Below are 19,282 nucleotides of genomic sequence, written 5' to 3' on the forward strand. Positions count from 1 at the left end.
AAAAAGGAAAAACAATAACATCAGACTACTATTGCATATTATTGGATTGATTGAATGAAGAAATTAAAAAAACTGTAGTCGTTTGTCGAAGAAAATAATTTTGTTTTTAGTAAAACGTTAATAACAACCATGACAAAATTAAATGAATTGTGGTATGAATTGCTTCCTCACCCACCGTATTCTACAGATTTAGCTCCCAGTGACTATAACCTGTTCCGAAACATGTAAACATGACTACAGGGAAAGAGATTTTCATCAAATGATGAAGTGGAATGGGAAACTTGGATATATTATGGAGGACTTGATAAATCGTATGAATTAAAAGATATTCAAATATTGAAAGATCGTTGCACTCGGTTTATCGAGCTAAAAGAGGACTATATTGTAACATAAAATATAATTTTTCAAAATATGTTTTTTTATTACTTAGGCAGGGTATTTATCAATCCACCTAGTAGCATTACTAAAACCATTGTAGCTTGTCAATTACACTTCAGACTGTGAAAAAATTTCAACACATAACTATGTTAACTAATTATATATCATTCTATGAATATCTAGATTAATGTAAAAATGTATAATACTCTAAGAGTTGTTAAAAAAAAGGTAACTAATTAATTAACAGGTATTTTTATTTTTATTTATCAAAAGTCCTAATTTATCATATTATATGATCAAGTTAATGAAAACCAAAAATAGTGTTGTCCATAAATTTACGTAGTTTTCTTATAGTCCAGCGATGGGCTTCACTTACTTTTGTCTTCAATATTTTAATCAAATTAGTTTTTGTACGATAGCATAGTAACTCCAAAATAAATATAATACCTGTAATATAAAAAAAAATAATTTAGCAAAAAATAAGTATATTTAATATGTTTGGAAATCCTTTACTTGCTGTAATGTAGCCGAAGAATAAAGCAATGAATGCGCCCTGCAACATACATAAGTTCAATGGTTGAATTATTTGGTGCTCTTTGGGGGATCGTGCAGTTTTAGGATTCGTCTCATCGCTTATAGCATTATCATCTTTCTCATTAAAATAACTATTGTTATTGCTAGTATTAGTTAAATTTGTATGAGCACTACTTTGACGTCCATCAAAGTCCATAGCATTCGTATTTGTACCGATTTTGTTTCTTTTCGAACTACTCATTTCCTTGCTTAGCATACGAGATTGTGCCGCATATTCAGCGCTAGTCATTTTATCCAAGATGCCACCTTCGAAGAGGTGTATTAATCTAAATTTGTGATATTAGTAATTAATGAATTTTGTATTGTATCAGTTGCTTTACACATTATTAAGGCTATCCAGAAATGGGCAACCAATTTGTACCGCCACCGCAGAATAGCGTGTAAACAATTTATGACTCAGTTGGAAGATTTCTGAACCTGAAAGAGCCGAAAATAGTTACTAATATGTGTAGCTTCATAAAAAAAAGTAATGTTTGATTATTGCGTATATAAAGTAATAATTATAAATACATTTATATTTGTTTTTTATTGATCACAATAATCCTTTAGATTGAACAAGCTGATGAGCTAGGCAAAACTGCATAAAAAACTGCTTTCTCAGGCCCTCCACCTTTTTGTGGGTTAAACTGGACCATTCCAAAACAAATAATCAAGGAGAGTGAAAATCATATGCGGGTGGTGTACTAGGAAGACTTCCTAGGACTTAAGCAAAGTAAAGCACTTATGAAACCGTACTCCTACAAGAACATTCTTTAATTTTCAAAAGATAATTTAAGGTTGATAACAGGTTTTATTACGGTATATTATGTTTTGAAACATCACCTTTAAAACCACGATTACCTGCCAATGCAAAATGCAGATTATGCCTCGAAGATGAGGAAACTACTATGCATATTCTTCGCAATTGTCCAACTTTAACGATGCACAGATTAAAAGCTTTTCTCTAGATTTAGTTCTGGACTTTGTTCATTAAGATTTAAAGGGCTTTGTAATCAATAGTGAAATTGGTACAATAGAACTCTTCTGGCAGCAGTACCGACTGTTAGGCGATTTTACGTCAATAATAATAATAATTCCTCGGATTATTAAGTTCATTAACACAAAACTTTTATTATAGTAGTCTGTCTTTTCCAATAAGACATTCCAATCAGTATGTTTCGTAATATTTCCTGATATTAAACAAGCTCTTGATAAACCGACATTCTACAAAAATATAGAAATTCAGCATTATATAGACACGATTAAAATGTCTCTAAAAAAAGCTGTCAGATATGTTAGCATTAGCATTTAACTGGAGATGTAGGGTAGTGTTATCAATACGATTCGAAAATAAAAGTGGAAAATCAGAGTGGAGCCTAAAAGTCATAAGAGAGCGCAAAATGGAATATCATGAAAAGTAATATCAGGACACTGGTGGCAGATTTCTTCAGCTCAGTTTGTCCAGAGTAAATAAATCATCTCAGAAGATCCAAAAATAAACGCAAAATATTATCTGAGAGCTCTGTAATGACTGTGGGTTAGCATTTGACGAGTTCAGAAGGTATATGAACTTTTGGCAACAGAAAGGCATCATTCTTACCACTCATTGATTCATTCTCCAAACTAAAATTAATAAAGGATAGAAATATTTTAATAACACTCTGCTCATTTAAAACAAATTATTGAGTAAAAAATTGTTCACACTGTTCGTTGAATACTTTCAGCCCTATGTTGACTTGAAAGAAGCCTAGTATATATAAAAGACAAGATAATGAACACATAGTATTTTGCTTCAGCCTCTCAAATGCTTAAGTAATTTTAAGTTCAGTGAAATCTTTTAAAATTGTAAACAGAACATGTGGATTTAGGATGATAAGGTAAGGAGCATGCAAGCAAGTTCGCAGAAAAGACCCATTGTGCTTGCTGCATTGAATCTTTATGTAGCATATATTAATTAAATGATGTGTATAAAAACTCGACCAAGTAACTTAAATAATTAATAAAGATTTAGAATGTTTTTTTATAGAAAATCATTTCTCTCTGTTAAAATTTTTAAAAAAGTTTCTATTATGAAATGAAAATGGAGCATATCTATTGTTAACACAAATATGTAGAGACATAAGGTATACCGAATTGTTGTATGTTGAAATATAAAGTTTCTCTTCCGCCAAGTACAACTTTATTTTCCAAACCATCTGCAATCAATTTTAAACCATCTTCTACGGAATCTATAAGAAAGCCATCTTCACCATAAGTCTGTTTTTTCATCAAAGCAAAAAGTTGTCGAAATATTTCTGTACCATTCTGTAAAAACAAGTGTATTAAATATATATAAAAACAAATTTGATTGAATTTCAATTTGTAGCACCTCTAACATTTCTAGAGAGGTACTTTCCCTTTCTACAAACAGCTGATATCCACCTCTCATCATAACCGCTTGTAATCGCTGTAAAGTGTTGATGGGTGGCTCATGAGCAGGTCGTGCAAATTGTGATGTTAATTGAGCAGAATAAACATCGGCCAATACATATGTGGCGGCAATCCAATAAACAATCATAAGAAATTTAGCCCGATACCCATGATAAAGTTCCTGACAGGCTTCAATAAAAAGATAAATGGTACTACATTACTAAGAGTTACAGATATATTGCATTACATTGTTTTAAAAAAAGTTGGACTGTAAACCAAATACAGCGATCTAATAAGTCGTGTGGTATGCGTGAAGATTTTCTCTGCCTTAACTCCTCAACTTGATTCGTTTCCTGTTGATTTATAAGCAGCTGGACTTTTTTGGTTTTAATGACCATTTCGTTAATATATGGCATATAAAATATATTTTTATTTTTATATATAATTGCTTGTTTTGTTTTGGGCTTATTTTTCTGTAAATATTCCCATTGATAGGGTATGGCAATGATGGCATAGAATACTGGCCCCGATAACAGCACAAGAAGTATTAGATATGGCCATACATCCATTTTAAATGGTCTTAAAATTGCCAATGCTTCATTAAGACGTCTTGGAGCATGTGTGGCAAATGCACCAGAGTCTGCTAATGTGAAAAATGAAAATTCTATAGCTTTACGGCGTTCCCAACTAAGACTAACGTCGCCTAAGAAAAAGTGTGCGATCTAGTTTTGAAAATTAAATATTTGCAAAAAAGTTGTATAAGGTATAAAGTTGAAAATGGTGAAGTTCATTTGAATTCTTACTCCAGCTTGAAGCAAACCAATGCCTCCTGTAAAACTCTCATTAGCATCACCATCATTGCGCAATGACCCTTGAGTTCTCCCAGGAGTTTCAATATAAACAAACCGAAAGTTCATATGTTTCGCCAGTAATGTCAGTAAACGATGGTCACGGCCACCAGTAACATTAACTTCCATACATTCGATTTCACAGTCTGATATTGCATCTTCATAAATTGTGTTGTTGGTATTGGTTTCATTATCATAATTAACCCAGAACCACGGTGGAGACTATTATGAAAAGATAGAGATAACACAAAGAAAGTTAATGTAAATAATTTGTTGGTTGACTTTTTTGTAAGAAAGAATCTTTTAGAGTATTTCGCGAAATTTTTATAGCTCGAAAAAGATAATATGAATTTATATTAAATAACAAAATTTAATAATTAATAAAAAACTACATGGAATACTTTAACTTATTACGATAAATATTAATTTGTTATCAAAGACTAAAGACATGGTTTCTGTATGGGTGCGAAACATGGAAGTTTACTAGATCCATCAAGTTTTCATAAATACGGAATTGCGAAAAAAGGTGAACACACGAAGCGTCAAGAGTGAAACCAAAAAACGAAAATGGCAATGGATTGAACGTAAGCCAAATTCGTGCATCGCTAAACAACCCTTAAAGTGGACCCCGCAAGGCAGTCGCCGGCCTGCTCCTTCAAGAACTAATTGACCAACTAATGACTAATATCTAATTGACTTAGACAAAATGTAAATATATACTTGCGGGAAATTTTTTTTAGAACAAGAAAGAGTCGCTTGTGACTTATGGCAGTGTTCTGTTGAATCCACATAACTTTCACATCCATATCTTTAAAATATGTACGAACCTCCAGACTAAGTGCCACATCATAAAGACACATTTTATTGATATAAAAGTTTTTTGACATATACTTGTGGGTTTCTACTATTTAACATTTCCAGATACGATACATTACTTTGTGAAGATATCCATAAGAAAAAAATGAGCATGATTACTAAAAAAGGTCGATGCAAAGTTTGTCCACTGCAAAATTGTTGTTTTCAGTGGTTGTTGAACGATTCATATATAATACAATGGCAAGCCCTCAACTTAATATATAACTATATAACATAAATAACATGATTAATGGTATTTGGGGGTTTTTGGATTAGGTTAAGACCCCTATGCACTACGACCAGTTTGATCTATTGTGCACCCCTTTGTATTTAGATATTAAGTATCTCGAGGAATCGAACCAGCTCATTCGGAGGGAGTTTTCGAAGGTTTTCATCTTCTAGTTGGTATGTACCTAAATTTTTGTTTCTTCAGAATCTGCAAATATTAGTGTCTGATATACCTATTTTATGTAGGTGTTTATTACATGCGGCGTGGCCTGTTAGTGCACCAGAGAGTGACTTTAGACTCTTCTTGTTTAGGTTGAGGGCGGTGTTTGCTCTTTTGGCATGAAAATTTAAGAATTTTTTGGAATAATATACGCCGGCTATTTCATTCCAGTATTCATTGATACTTTTTTGGTTCCATTTTTTTGTCTCAATCATAAATCGTTTTATTGAAGCCAAAGAAGAGAGTTAGACCAATGAATGATCCTTCTGCCCCTTTTTTGGCATAAAGGTCCACCTTTTCATTGCCTTCGTGTCCTTCATGTTCGGGTACCCAAATCTGAGAGACCTGGTTGTGGATGGCCAGTTGGTTGTGTGCATTGTTACACTCTAAGAATTTTTGATGTGACATAAATAACATAAAGGGTTATTCTTATATCTTAATGACAGTCAAAGCAATTCAATAAATATATTTATAATATAGATTTATATGAGCATGAAAAGTCTAAGTAAATACGACTTATGGCTTCTCCTTTAATAATGTAATTATATATTATTAAATGTTTATAACTTTAATATAGTAATTCCTGAGCAGTAAATCAAACATATTGTATTTCAAGCAATAGGTACGTTATTCCCAGTAATCTCCACAAGATAGCGACTAATAACTAAATTTCATTTAACATATAAAATATTTTCATGAATTGATTAATGTATTTAAATTTTGCTTGAATCCTGTTATTGTTTATTAAATTATTATTATATTATTTACATTTAAGAACACTTACATGAAAAACTGGTACACGAAAAACCCGACCTTTGAAATTTTGATATACAACGGCTGCATTTGGAAGTAAAGGAATTTTTTGTAGTCCCAAATTTTCACCATCATACCAGTTCACCAAACGTAAATTGCTATCACCTTGGGGTACAGCTTGATTATAATAAATTCTAAAACTTATAAATAGAATATACATTAAAATAAATGAATGTATGGCTGCGACTTAATTTTGTGATTTAGATAATAATATTAACAAAGTGTGTTATTATAACACTACAATAGTTATATTTTTTATATTAAAAGAATTGCTCACTTACGCTTTACGTCTAGGTCGTGTTATGACCACAGCTCTAATAGGTTCTTCGAAACGTACTTCATTGGATTTGGGTGGCTGCGTAGCACCCCAATAGAATATGAACAAGCTTAAGCGGTGCGATAACTTTCTTTCATGTATGCGAGCAGAAAGTTCATAAGGTAATGTGAAAATCAAATTTACACTCTCTATGGAACCTTGTAGACTTATTTCTATAAACTCGAAGAATAGTTCAACATTGTAGAATATAACAGATTTGAAGTACAACTTATGTAGCTGAAAGATAAAGTCATCCACATCTCTCTGTAGATTTTCATCAACACTTGTATGATCACTCTGTGAGGTGTCATGTGGTACTGTGAGTATAGCCAACTGTCAGGGTTTCAAGCCATTTATAATTTCGGATAACGCTTAGTGAAGTAAAAATATAAACATTTTCTAATGAGTCTGATTTGCATTTAGTTTTCAATAGTTTTTTCTTTTAAATACCTGACCCAACGAGAGACACATTTCCACTTGAATAGAGTGAACACAACACTGGAACACACATCTGAAAAAGTGTGGACAACTGAGCAATCCGCATAAGTGGCATCAACGTCTCCACCGAAAACCAATCATAAACTACAGCCAATTTCCGGACAGAAGCACAAATTTATACCTTTTTCTGCAATGCTCGTAAACTTTTTATTTAATAATTCGAAAATAATTTTGACATCAATGGGCCTTTGAAGAGCAATTATTACATCAGTGGAATACTCACGTGTCAGAGCGTCATTGCATATCAGTTGCAGTGAGCTGACAGCCTAACCACTGCCTTCATAATTTCAATAGTAAAATGTTATTGACGTCTGAATATTATTTTATTTTTTTTAAATTGTTATTCACAATATTATTGTTAAGCATATCCACATACCTACATGTTTATATTCCTTTTAATTTGGATACGAAATACTTTTATTTTCAACTAGAATTGCCCTATGAACTTCGTTGTACCTAAAGTAGAAAATATTTTTCTAAATAAGAACATTTTTTGCAATTTAGTTGAACCCTTTATACTGGATGAAATGCATCTGTATGTCATATTGCAGTATATCCAGGAACAATTACTTTTCACAGCTTCATTGTATGATATTTGGTTTTATTTTTCATATAATAAAGTTCCTGCAAAGTTCAAAGGATTCGGTCAATGCAAATTGAACATTTATGGTTACGCTAAATAACCATCATAATAAACTATAACACAAATCCGATTACTCTAAAGACGTCTCTGTGACTATGCCAGCACAAAAAATACTAACAAAAATTTTAAACCGGTATATTTCTACTATTAGAAATGAAACGACATGAACCCACTACTACTATTACTAGTAGGAAAATTTTAGAGCTCTAATAAGAAGTTCGAATTCAAATATAGAAGTTTTGTGGAAGGAAAACTGAAACTCGGTATAACCTTAAAATTAAGTTTTAGAGCTCCTCTTCAGCAAACAATTTCAGGACTATATAGTGGCTAAAAGCATTCCTGTCTGAGTAATTCAAGATACTCTGATGAAAAAATGCATATTGTACTCCTTCATAAAGAACACTATAAAGTGGGCGGGCTTTAAGAGTCTTTTAAACCATTAAATTTTACAGAATAATATAATATACGATCCTTTCCAAAAATGTTATACCGTTAATGAAACCGTTCAGTAAAAGTCCACAACATCCTTTTTCGTTTAAATAAAAGAAAATCAAAGTAATTTAGTTATGACAAACATCATATGAAAGAGCCTTGGTTACTAAAATCCCTCAGGATAATTAGTCTAACAAAAATTAACAGTCTTTTTTATTAAAAAGCTGATTTGGAAAGTAAGATTGTTTATTACTTTTAAGCGTTCATGTCAAAAGTGCTTGGAAAAACTAAAATAGTTGTAGGTTAAAATAAATTTACATATTAAGAATGTCAGGTGGGAAAAGCTACCAAGACTATCATAATCAAAAATCCTTTTAGAGACTTACAACCTAAAACCCTTCAAAGATTGCATAGCACAATTAAAAAATAACCTAAGAATTATTGCGGGATTATTGACCGGTCACAGTAGATTAAATAATCACTTATCGCAGCTAGGAATTCAATTCAACTCAGACTGCAGATACCGTAGAGAATAGAGACAAACTGCATAACATGTACTTGTGGAGTACCCAGCACTGTTGCACAAACGGAAGAAACACCTAGGAGTGTATTTTATGGATCATAAGGATCCAAGACTGGGAAAGATAAGCTCATTACTGTCTTTCAGTACAGAAATCTGACTTGGAGAAACAATCTAATCCGACTAAGGGCACATAAGATCTTTTAGGTCGCAGTGCATTATTCCTTTTTTTCAATAATAATAATAATGGCAGATATACAAAAAAAATAGTTTTTGCTATTACAAAGCTGTCTGTCTATTTTTGCATTTCTATGAAAAATCGAAAATTTTTTTTGTCTATAATTTTTTTAAATAAAAAATGTGCATCTGAAAGTACGTATAATAAAGTATAATAGCACTTTTTGTAGTGTATTATACCATCACTGTATATATATCCTTTACAAACTATTCATAATATTGATCTCAGACTAAATATTAATATATAGAATCAATTTGGGGTTGTGTAAAAGACCCTTTTATACGTGCGCGGATGAATTCTTCATAGCGCTATGCATATTGTTCATTATGTTAATTGGCTTATTAGATTCCAACCCACATTTTACCTACAGAATATATCAAAAATTTATTCATAAAATGTAAAGTGATTCAATGACCTACCGAACCCATTGACTTTTCAACAAATGCGAAATAAACTTATTTTTGAATCGATTCAATAAATCAAAGTATGGAACCACATAATTGAGTATTTATATAGAATTCCTAAGCTATAAGGAAAGTCGAAAAAAATTGCATCAATTTGAATACGATAGCTGAATAATTCATAATAAATATATATCGAAATTTTTAATAAAACCTTCTCCTAGCCCATAATTCTTTTAGGATAAACAAAATTTGATTAAAATCAAATTTAATTAGGTAGATGCACGCCCGAGCCTAAAATATATAAATATATATATATATATATATGTATATATGTTATCTATATATATTTATAAACGCATATAAAGAGTTTTTAAATTGGAGCGCTATATCCTTTTAATTTTATAAAAATATAAATAGTTGGTGTTAGGTAGGTAAATTGAACTAGCACACCCAGACCATGCATAGATCTTATAGATCCGTGGTGAGCTAGAATTAGAGTTAAATAACTTTTATCTCAATACATAGATTGTGTTTTGAGATTTATTATACATAATTCAAGTATTTTATAATATTTTATAATTTGAAATATTTTATTTGATTTGGTTTAAAAGCTTTTTAAGGAAATCATTTTAAATTTTATTTCTCATTAACTTCTCTCAACACAAAAATATCACCACTGAGTAACATGTTCTACAGACCTGAATAATTATTTTTAGACCATTCAATTAATAAAACGTAAATGTAACTTAATTCGCTGTTAAATAAATATCAATTGAGAAGGATAATAAAATAAAAATAGCACAACGAAAAAAAAAATACTAAACAAAATTGATCGCAAATCCATTTTGTATGCTGTCTTAAATCTTTAACTTATCTAAACTCTGTTGCGGCTGTAAGTTGGCAATATACCATCTTCCTACATTACGTATCCGAGCTCATCAATTTCTGTTGCGACTCTACTGATCATGCATTCAATCTCAACTAAAAAATAAAAATGATCACTGAAATAATGAAACAAAAAGTGTTGGCGTATATTTACTTTGGCGTTGTAAGTCTTTGCAGCAATAACAAAGCACTCGAAGATTTTGAATAAAAACTTTAAGTATTTCAGTGGCACGATCCTCTTACCAGATGCATCAACCGCGATCAACACCACGTACATATCGTATACTCATGCTTATTATGCGATCGCATGCGGTGTATTGGAGGCATTATTGCAATTGTCTCGACGCGTTGGACTTGAGTCAAGTCTGATTTTTGATTCTACTGCAGCCGTCGCTGATAATGATGATGGGTATCGGGCACATATGTCGTAAAAGTCAATTTTGTGCTGATGAATTGTTCTTGTTGTTGTTTTGAAAGGTTTTTATGTTAACTACGTTTTGTGTAGGCCTTTTAAATTTACTAGAATACTAGAGTTCCTTTGCAAATAACAGTAACTGTAATATTTTAAACAATGTGTATTAGGTTGAGCAGCAGATTTGTTAAGATACAATACTTAGATGAAATCCTCTACAGTTATTACTAAAGTGAATAAGTCATACATGGAATATTGTACACAATTTTTTAATATTTAATATTTAATTAAAAATCAAGTAAACGCCTTTACTTCACTTCTTCAAGCAGTCAGTACTTTACCTAATTCATATGTACACTCTAATGTATAAAATAAGCAAAAGTGGAAGTCAGCAATACCGCCAAAGAAGAAAAATTAAAGTAAAAATGTGGTAAAATAACAAAATAGAAATTGGTGCAGGAAGTAGGTTAAAATTAAAGACTTTTCTAGAACACCACTTTGTGAAGATTTTTAATTAAAAAAAAACACAATTGTATCAAAATTTTTTTTAAATCTTACAAACCATATATTAGAGATTATTATGGATCGTTTACTTAATACAGTAGTATTAAGTAAACGATAATAAGAACTACTATTATTAAGTATATAGTAGTAAATATTAGAATGCGTTTCAGTTCCCCAAATTCAATAAGATAATTCTCACCGACTTACACACAATATTTTGTTAAGTTTGGAGAACTTAAGAAGTTTTTTTTTTCAATTTATCAAGAGTATCATTATATAAAGTATTAAATTACATCATAATCACAAAATTTCCGATATTCAGCAATTCTTTTTATTTTTATAATTATATTTTTTTTATATTCGAATCTGTGAGATACCGGACATAATAAAATGGAGTAGATAGAAACGAAAGGAATAGAATCTGCATGTTCAAAGAATGGAAAGTCATCGCCGGGCCAAGATTGCAATGGTGGAGAAATCAACAGTTGCGAGATTACCCGGTCGATCGCCGAATATATGGCGTGAATGCTGGAGGTCTGGCTCTACAGAAACAGAATTAATCCTATAATAAAGAAGAAGATTTTTATATTAAAATATAAAAATTATTAATATATATTTTTATTGATTTTATTAAAGCAACAGATAGATTTCCAAATAAAGAATAATGCTCCTGTTAAGCATGATTTCATAGTGTTATTAGAGCTTCACTCAATTTAATCTCATATCAAATCTGTTATCACAATTGGTTCACTTCTCAAGTCTTAAACACAGATCATTTATATAATATATAAATATCTAACGACATGCAAAATAAATATTCACTAAAACTGTGAATTTTGACAATTGCAAAGTGGATATAATAACCCATTTATATACTTAAAATGTGAGAACATAAATTAGGATTACCCTTTTACGAACAGAATGGATTTGACAAAAATTGATTTTATTTCAGTCGACTTAGTTTCATGATTAGTCCCAATCAGATATAAAAAATAAATTTTTTCTTGGTATTTTTAACATACCATATGTCAAGAAAGTACTAGGAAACAGTCCATGAAACACAATATATGTATTACTTGCCAAAATCTATTGTATCGCTTTTAAAGGAGACTCTTTCCAAATTAATACACTTATACCAATGTTGTATATTGGTATATAACATAATAATAATATATCAATCATTATTTTCTTAACACAATTTTTTTAATCGATTTCAGTACTCACCGCGAATGTCATATATTGACTGAAAACAGATGCCTCGAAGTGGTAAACAGAGTTTTAGAAAACAAGAGTCGGCTGGAGCCATATCAAAAGAAGTACGGTGGCTGATTGATAAGATTTGCTGAGTTTTTAATTAGAAACTCAATAACAAAAATAGCGGAGATATCATGGTACAAAATCCATAAGTGCTCTTTTTATATATCTGGTCCTTTTTGACGAATTTACTCTTTCAAACTCTGCATAACGCTCATATAATATGTTATTATTTATTTACTGTCTCATCTACGGACGAGAATTTCGATGTAATCCATAAGTGCTCTTTTTATATATCTGGTCCTTTTTGACGAATTTACTCTTTCAAACTCTGCATAACGCTCATATAATATGTTATTATTTATTTACTGTCTCATCTACGGACGAGAATTTCGATGTAAAAAAAAACTTTCAGCACCTTTATCTTGTAAACCTATTTCTCATCACCAGTAACAATGCATTTTATGAATGTGTAGACAAAATTGATTTGGAACTCATAAAAAATGTCATTAAAATCGGAAACGACCACACCCCGTTTGTAAAAAAGTGACACGTACCTACATAATATAATAAAAATAAATTTAACAATCACATTAATTATTTAATTATTTAACATTAATTATTTATGAACTTTGATTGGAACAAACCTGTTTTTTCAACTTTCAAAATCGTTGGTGATTTCGTGGATAGCATTACATATCTGTTATATCTTAGGTTAATGGCATAAGTGGGCTCTGCCTTACATAATATAGATCATCACTGGTATTTACCATCAACTACCTTGTTTTTCTAATAAATTAAACTTGTTAAATTTGTTGGATCTTCTATTATCGCTATTGGCTTAATTGTCCGGATACAGTTTTTGGACTTCAAAGTCAAGTTCAAACTTTGAAGACACAAACCCTATGAAGACTTAATTTGCGTTATTCAATTATCAGAGCTGTACCCCAAAATCGAACAACACAAGAGAAGTAAAGGGTTAATTAGGACACGTAGCTCTGCATTTCAAATTTAGAAATGGAAAATTTCAAACCTTGGTGCTGGCAGTCTAAAAAGAAATCGTTAACGAATAATTGTATAAAAGAAATATTTCTATAAAAACCTGTGATGATGGGTATTTAGCAATACTCGAAAAAGAAAGCTGTATATCACTGATAATGGATAATTGTCGATATCCAAAACAGGGCAGTTCAACGATTAACTTGATTAAAAGTCAAAATATTTTTTTAATATGAAAAGTTTTGTTTTTTAATGGACTTTTCTATCCGAAATGAATTTCTTGTTATATGACATAAAATTGTTGTATTATATATTATATATATATATTAAACAAAATAAATTTTTACAGAGTTACAGAATAGTTATCATCATTTGTTAAAGTAATAAGGCGAGGCCTTGAAAATCTTCTCCTTATAGAATAAAGTTAGAAAAAAAGTTACTCCTAACATTGAGTAATTGGTTCTCTAGGAATATTTTGCATGAAGGTGGAGAACAATGTATATGGAGTCGGGTAAGCGTGATGTTCTAAAATTTAGTGACAGGTTCGAATTCATAGGTAAAGATTTTATTTTCAATATGTTTTGCGATTTCTTTTTTTATTTTATTGGTTTGATGAAATATAATTAATAATATAATACATATATTAAATATTTTAATCAACACAGTTACTTTCTATATGTATGTATATAAAAATATCACCAATCAATCATTTATTTAAATGAATTAAATATTAAATAATTTTTTACCCTTTCTATTTTTAACTAGTTTCCTTTTTAAGTTGAACTTTATTGTGATTAATATATATTACAATATATATATATTTTTTTTTTATCTTGAAAATGAGTTCCATCGAGTTAAAAATACAATTTTGCCAGCGTTTGAACCAATTCTAGACTTAATTTTTCGCAACTAGATAAGGTTTAGTTTTGAACTACTTTAGGAAAATTTCTTTTAAGACTGGAAATGATTGGAAATGCCTTCTTTGGAATGATTATTATAGCTTCGGGAACAAACAAAATTGCACGGAATAATATAAGGTGAGTATTGTGTTTGGTCATTTAAATTTGTGGAGCTCTTTTGCTAACGTTTGGATTTAAAGTATAGCGATACGTTTACAACTATACTTAAATGCAAGTACAATTTTAATTACCTTGTCATAGGGATTTGACGAAGAAATTTAATAAAAACAATTATTTTAATCGAAAAATCTTGCGCTCCTGTCTTATAGCTTATGAATATATTTCTAATTTTTCTATTTAGAAACTTTACATGACAATTACCAAGAACAACCATTTTACTTGTTATTTGTTTTTTGTAAAAAATAAATAACTGTAAACATCGATACCTCGAGAAGTGAGCTATATCTTTTCACAGCACAATGGAAAAAGAATGTTACAATTTACTAAAATCCAATTCAGTTGGTATATCTAAAAAGTAAAAAACAAATAAGATAATGCATGCATGGTATAGTGACGACTCTTTCACTATAAAAGAATTCGGAGCCGGCATTTATAGACCGAAAATGAAAGCACTCGGAAGCACTGAGAAAGCTGCAGCTATCTTGTAAGTAGAAATTTATGTAAGAATACACAGGTGTGTTCTTTTCAAACTAGAAATTAACTGTCAGAATTGTAGAATAACTAACTCAGTTAAAGGCCACGTAACTAAGCACTAAACTCTCATTGGGTGATATCAGAGCGGACGCAAATACTCAAAGTACTCAAAGTTGGTGGATCCTGTAGATTTTGGTTTACTTTGGAGTTTTTAGTAACGAAATGAAAACCAGTTCTTCAGCTTGCTACTTGCAGGTTCAGAGTCATTCTGAGATCACAAAAATATGATTTTTTCAAATTATTTAGAGAAAATAGATGAAAAAAGTACGCTAATAGCATCGGTGAAAGAAAGCTGAACTAGCCTCAGTGCTGGATATGGCTCCTAGATGTTATATATCAAGTTTTAATAATGGTTATGATTTTATCTCATATGGCTATAGTATCAAAGCCATGCCATCTAATTTACTTATCTTACCAAAGTATCAACAGCTGTTTGAGAATCTAAAAAACCAGATACAGAGGACAGTTATAAAGAAATTCTATGTACTACTATGCAATGATTCAAATCGTGCGTAACTGGCTTAAAGATATTATATATATATTATTAAAATATTATCTAAAATCTTTAGCAAAATTCTTATTCCAATCAAAGTTGGTCTGGGAATGCTTTCAACTTCTCAACACCCTAGCATCGAGGAACTATGTTACTCTTATGTGGGTACCGGGACACGTAGGGTATGAGGGCAATGAAATAGCAGACTCCCTAGCAAAGAAGGGTGCATGTACTCCTTTCATTGGCCCAGAGCCCTTCTGCGGGGCAACAAATAGCTTCACAAATAGCTTATTATGTGAACGGGAGAAACAACATCTATTTGAACACTGGAGAGCCCAAACAGGTATGCGACAGTCAAAAAGATTCAGTGATCCTGATCACATCAAAGTTGATGCTATCTTTAGCCTTAGCAGAAACGATATTAAAATCTACACTGAACTTCTTACAGGACACTGTAGACTTAATTACCACATGAAGATTATAGGTGTGGTAGAAAGTGACTCCTGTCGACTCTGTCATGAGGAAAAGGAAACATCAGAACATGTTCTATGCAACTGCCCAGCGGTGGCAAGACGTAGACTCGATTACCTTGGAAGCGGGATATTAGTCCCAAGTCAAATAGGTAAAATTAAGCCCACAGCAATTACAAGATTTATAAATAGTCTAAAATTGTCCTAGTTGGGCCTTTAAGCGCACAATAGATCTTTTAGGCCGGGGTGCTTTAATAGCCTATTACTTAAATAAATAAACAAAAAAATAAATATATTATTATATCTCCCCTTTTGTGAACTTATTATCAATATATATTTTGGAGATCTTATTAATGTTAATCTGTTTTCATATTTTTGGGACCTGTTTCTTAGAACGTATACTTAAGTTTTTAATTGCTTATTTACCTTGTGTTGTCTATGGGTATTATGATTACTGTACTGCGAGTTATGTACTATTTATTAGATTATCAAAATGTAAACTTTAAATTGACTTTAATGAGTTTATTTCTAATACAATATATTCTAATTAGAATTACGAAATTATTTTCGGCAATATTTCTACTAGAGATGAAATGAATACAGATTTTCTACTTTGGTTTTAATGCTTATCTCTTCTAGTTCATAGTATAAGAATTATGGACCCCAAAGTAATGAAAAATATTTATTTCTGACTACTATCTGTATGAATGGGTCGTTATTCCTTTCCCAGTATTGATTAGAGTTGTGATGCACTCAGTTGATTCTTATAAGAATCATTTTATATATGATCTTATAAAACATTTTTATAAAAAACAGTTTTTATAATTTAAATGGCCTATCCATTTTGAGGCGATTGAGAATATATTTGAGCTAACATGTATACGTAAAATTTCTTTATTCTTTTATTATTATTAAATATTAGGCTATAAACGCACCCCGACCTAAAAGATCTATTGTGCGCCTAAGGTCCAATTAAAACAATTATAAACTATTTATAAATCTCGTAACTGCTGTGGGGTTAATTTTACCTATTTGATTTAAAAACAAGATCAAGCTTCCAAGGTAGTTAAGTCTACGTCTTGCCGCCATTGAGCAATTGCATAGAATATGTTCCGATGTTTCCTTCTCTTGACATAGTCCACAGGTATCACTTTCTACCGCACCTAAATTCTTCATGTTGTAATTGACTTTACAGTGTCCCGTGAGAAGTTCAGTGTAGATTTGAATATCGTTTGTGCTAAAGTTAAGGATAGCGTCAACTTTAATGTGTTCAGGATCAATAAATCTTTTTGACTACCGCATGCCTGTTTGGGCTCTTCAGTGTTCAAGTAGACTTTGTTACTCCTGTTCACATATTAAGTTGTTTGTATTCTTTATTCTTAGTATGGTCTGCAATTTTGTGCATGTGTTTCCGAATTTTCAACACATGAAATTCATCTACAGTAGTCTCACATAAAAATGAATTCATCAATATTAAATCACATGGTTTAATAATATTAATATTTAATATATTTATGGATTCCAACCTGTAAAAAGATTTCTTTTAGGAAAAATAAATTAGCTATTGTGGCTACTACTGAGATAGCGTTGAGTTGATATACTTCTTTAAATGCATACTTTGAATGTCCACTATACGCGATTTTTATCCTACACTGTGTATTAACCCTCAATAATCAATCTAGTGTATCCACACCCAATAACTTACAATGTAATGATTCTAAGGAAGACTAGGTCACCAATTGGGACTGCAATCAATGTGTATTTGTGGAATCAGAAAGTTTATTAAAAAAATACTTTATATTTATTATAAATGTCTGAAAAATATAATTTGAAACTATAAACGCCGTTTAATCTAAACTAGTTCTACCCCGTAATAAGTAGGTAGGATATAAGATCTGTCGTGCCTCGAAACGTTCTTGCCAAGATTAATAAAATTTTTCGGAATATTTTAATTTTTATTTTTCTTATTACAATGGCTTAACCAGAGGACAGGATAAAGAGGTCTATAGTACGTCAAGTGGCTCTTCCGGTACTTAGAATTAACCTGATTTTTCGTTATATATCAATTTTTATATCAATTGAGATAAAAGTCGATCATGGCTAAGCTGTTATTAGTAGACAAAATTAAATTTTTCGAAATATTTGAATTTTTATTTTCACCAATACAGCAGCGTAACGAAGGGATGAGATAACGAAGTATATCATACCACGGGAATCACTTATAGCAGTGTACTCAAGATTAACTAGTTTTTTTGGAATTTTTCAATTTTTATTTTGATCAAGAGGAGAATCTTTAATGAAAATTGAAATTTCGATTTTTATTTTATTCAATTTAAGTTTATAATTGTAATATAATATAATAGTAATTATTTCAATATATATCTTTTGAAGAATATATGAATTTTAATGTTCTATTATAAGACGCGAATAGCGACATCTGGTTTATGATTTCTGTATAGTATATTATAGCAAGTGAATTTGTTAATGAACTTTCACTGTAAATTTACAAAATCTCCAAGTTCAAACATATAAATACGGCTTTGGGTCAGTTGGCTAATGAATACTGACTCTGAGCTTCAAATTTGGCAGGGTATGAATTCAACCCTTGGTACTTTCAGTCTCAAAAAATTATTTGCTAATAATGAAATATATTATTCATTCATTTATTTGTGTGCATTAATACTAAAATTAATTTTGAAAGAAACTAAGAATAAGCAATTGGACTGATAGATCCTTAGCCTTGTGTTTATAGGTGTAGTTGTTTAATATATTGTAGTCCCTATTCTTGATTGCATTGAAAAGGCTAGTGTCGTTGGTTGGGTTGTTGCAGCAATTTAAGTATTGTTTAATGGTTAGCATATATTCTAACCATTCTATATTCTATAATTTTATATTCTAAATAGAATATAGAATACACATACATTTTGATCATGTTGGTTGTACAGTCCTATTGTGCAAGTGAATGTGAGTTAGGTTGGAATGCCCTAGTCTCAATCTTATTATGATGCGATGCTGGAAATGTGATAAGATTAGTGATGAATAAGGTGTGTTTTTGTGTTGGGGTTAATCGTTTTATAGTAGTTAAAGTGATGCGTTTAAGTTGACAAATTCTCCTTTTGTATGTAGGATAGAGTTGCTTTTCTTATATCCTTTTTTGTGTAGTTGTTGATACAAAATGTGGGATTCCTTGACTTTAGCAAATTTGTTCGCAAATTCGTCACATTTTATGTCTATGTGGTCTTGGGTTTATAATAGCATTACATTTTTGCTACTTAGT

At 30.8% G+C, this 19,282-nt stretch overlaps 1 protein-coding gene across 1 annotated transcript; it reads right to left on the reverse strand.

Annotated features, from left to right (window-relative positions):
* Positions 1-679: 679 nt before the first annotated feature.
* On the reverse strand, positions 680-17,181 carry LOC119688558 (ionotropic receptor 40a). Its single transcript, XM_038103231.1, is given in 10 exon segments — positions 680-825; positions 892-1,238; positions 1,293-1,389; positions 3,081-3,255; positions 3,320-3,549; positions 3,608-4,082; positions 4,164-4,430; positions 6,296-6,464; positions 6,606-7,011; positions 17,034-17,181. Coding segments are annotated over 10 exon segments (2,460 nt in total).
* Positions 17,182-19,282: the final 2,101 nt, after the last annotated feature.

This window comes from Teleopsis dalmanni, chromosome X (assembly GCF_002237135.1).
Source record: "Teleopsis dalmanni isolate 2A chromosome X, ASM223713v2, whole genome shotgun sequence".
Taxonomy (NCBI): domain Eukaryota; kingdom Metazoa; phylum Arthropoda; class Insecta; order Diptera; family Diopsidae; genus Teleopsis; species Teleopsis dalmanni.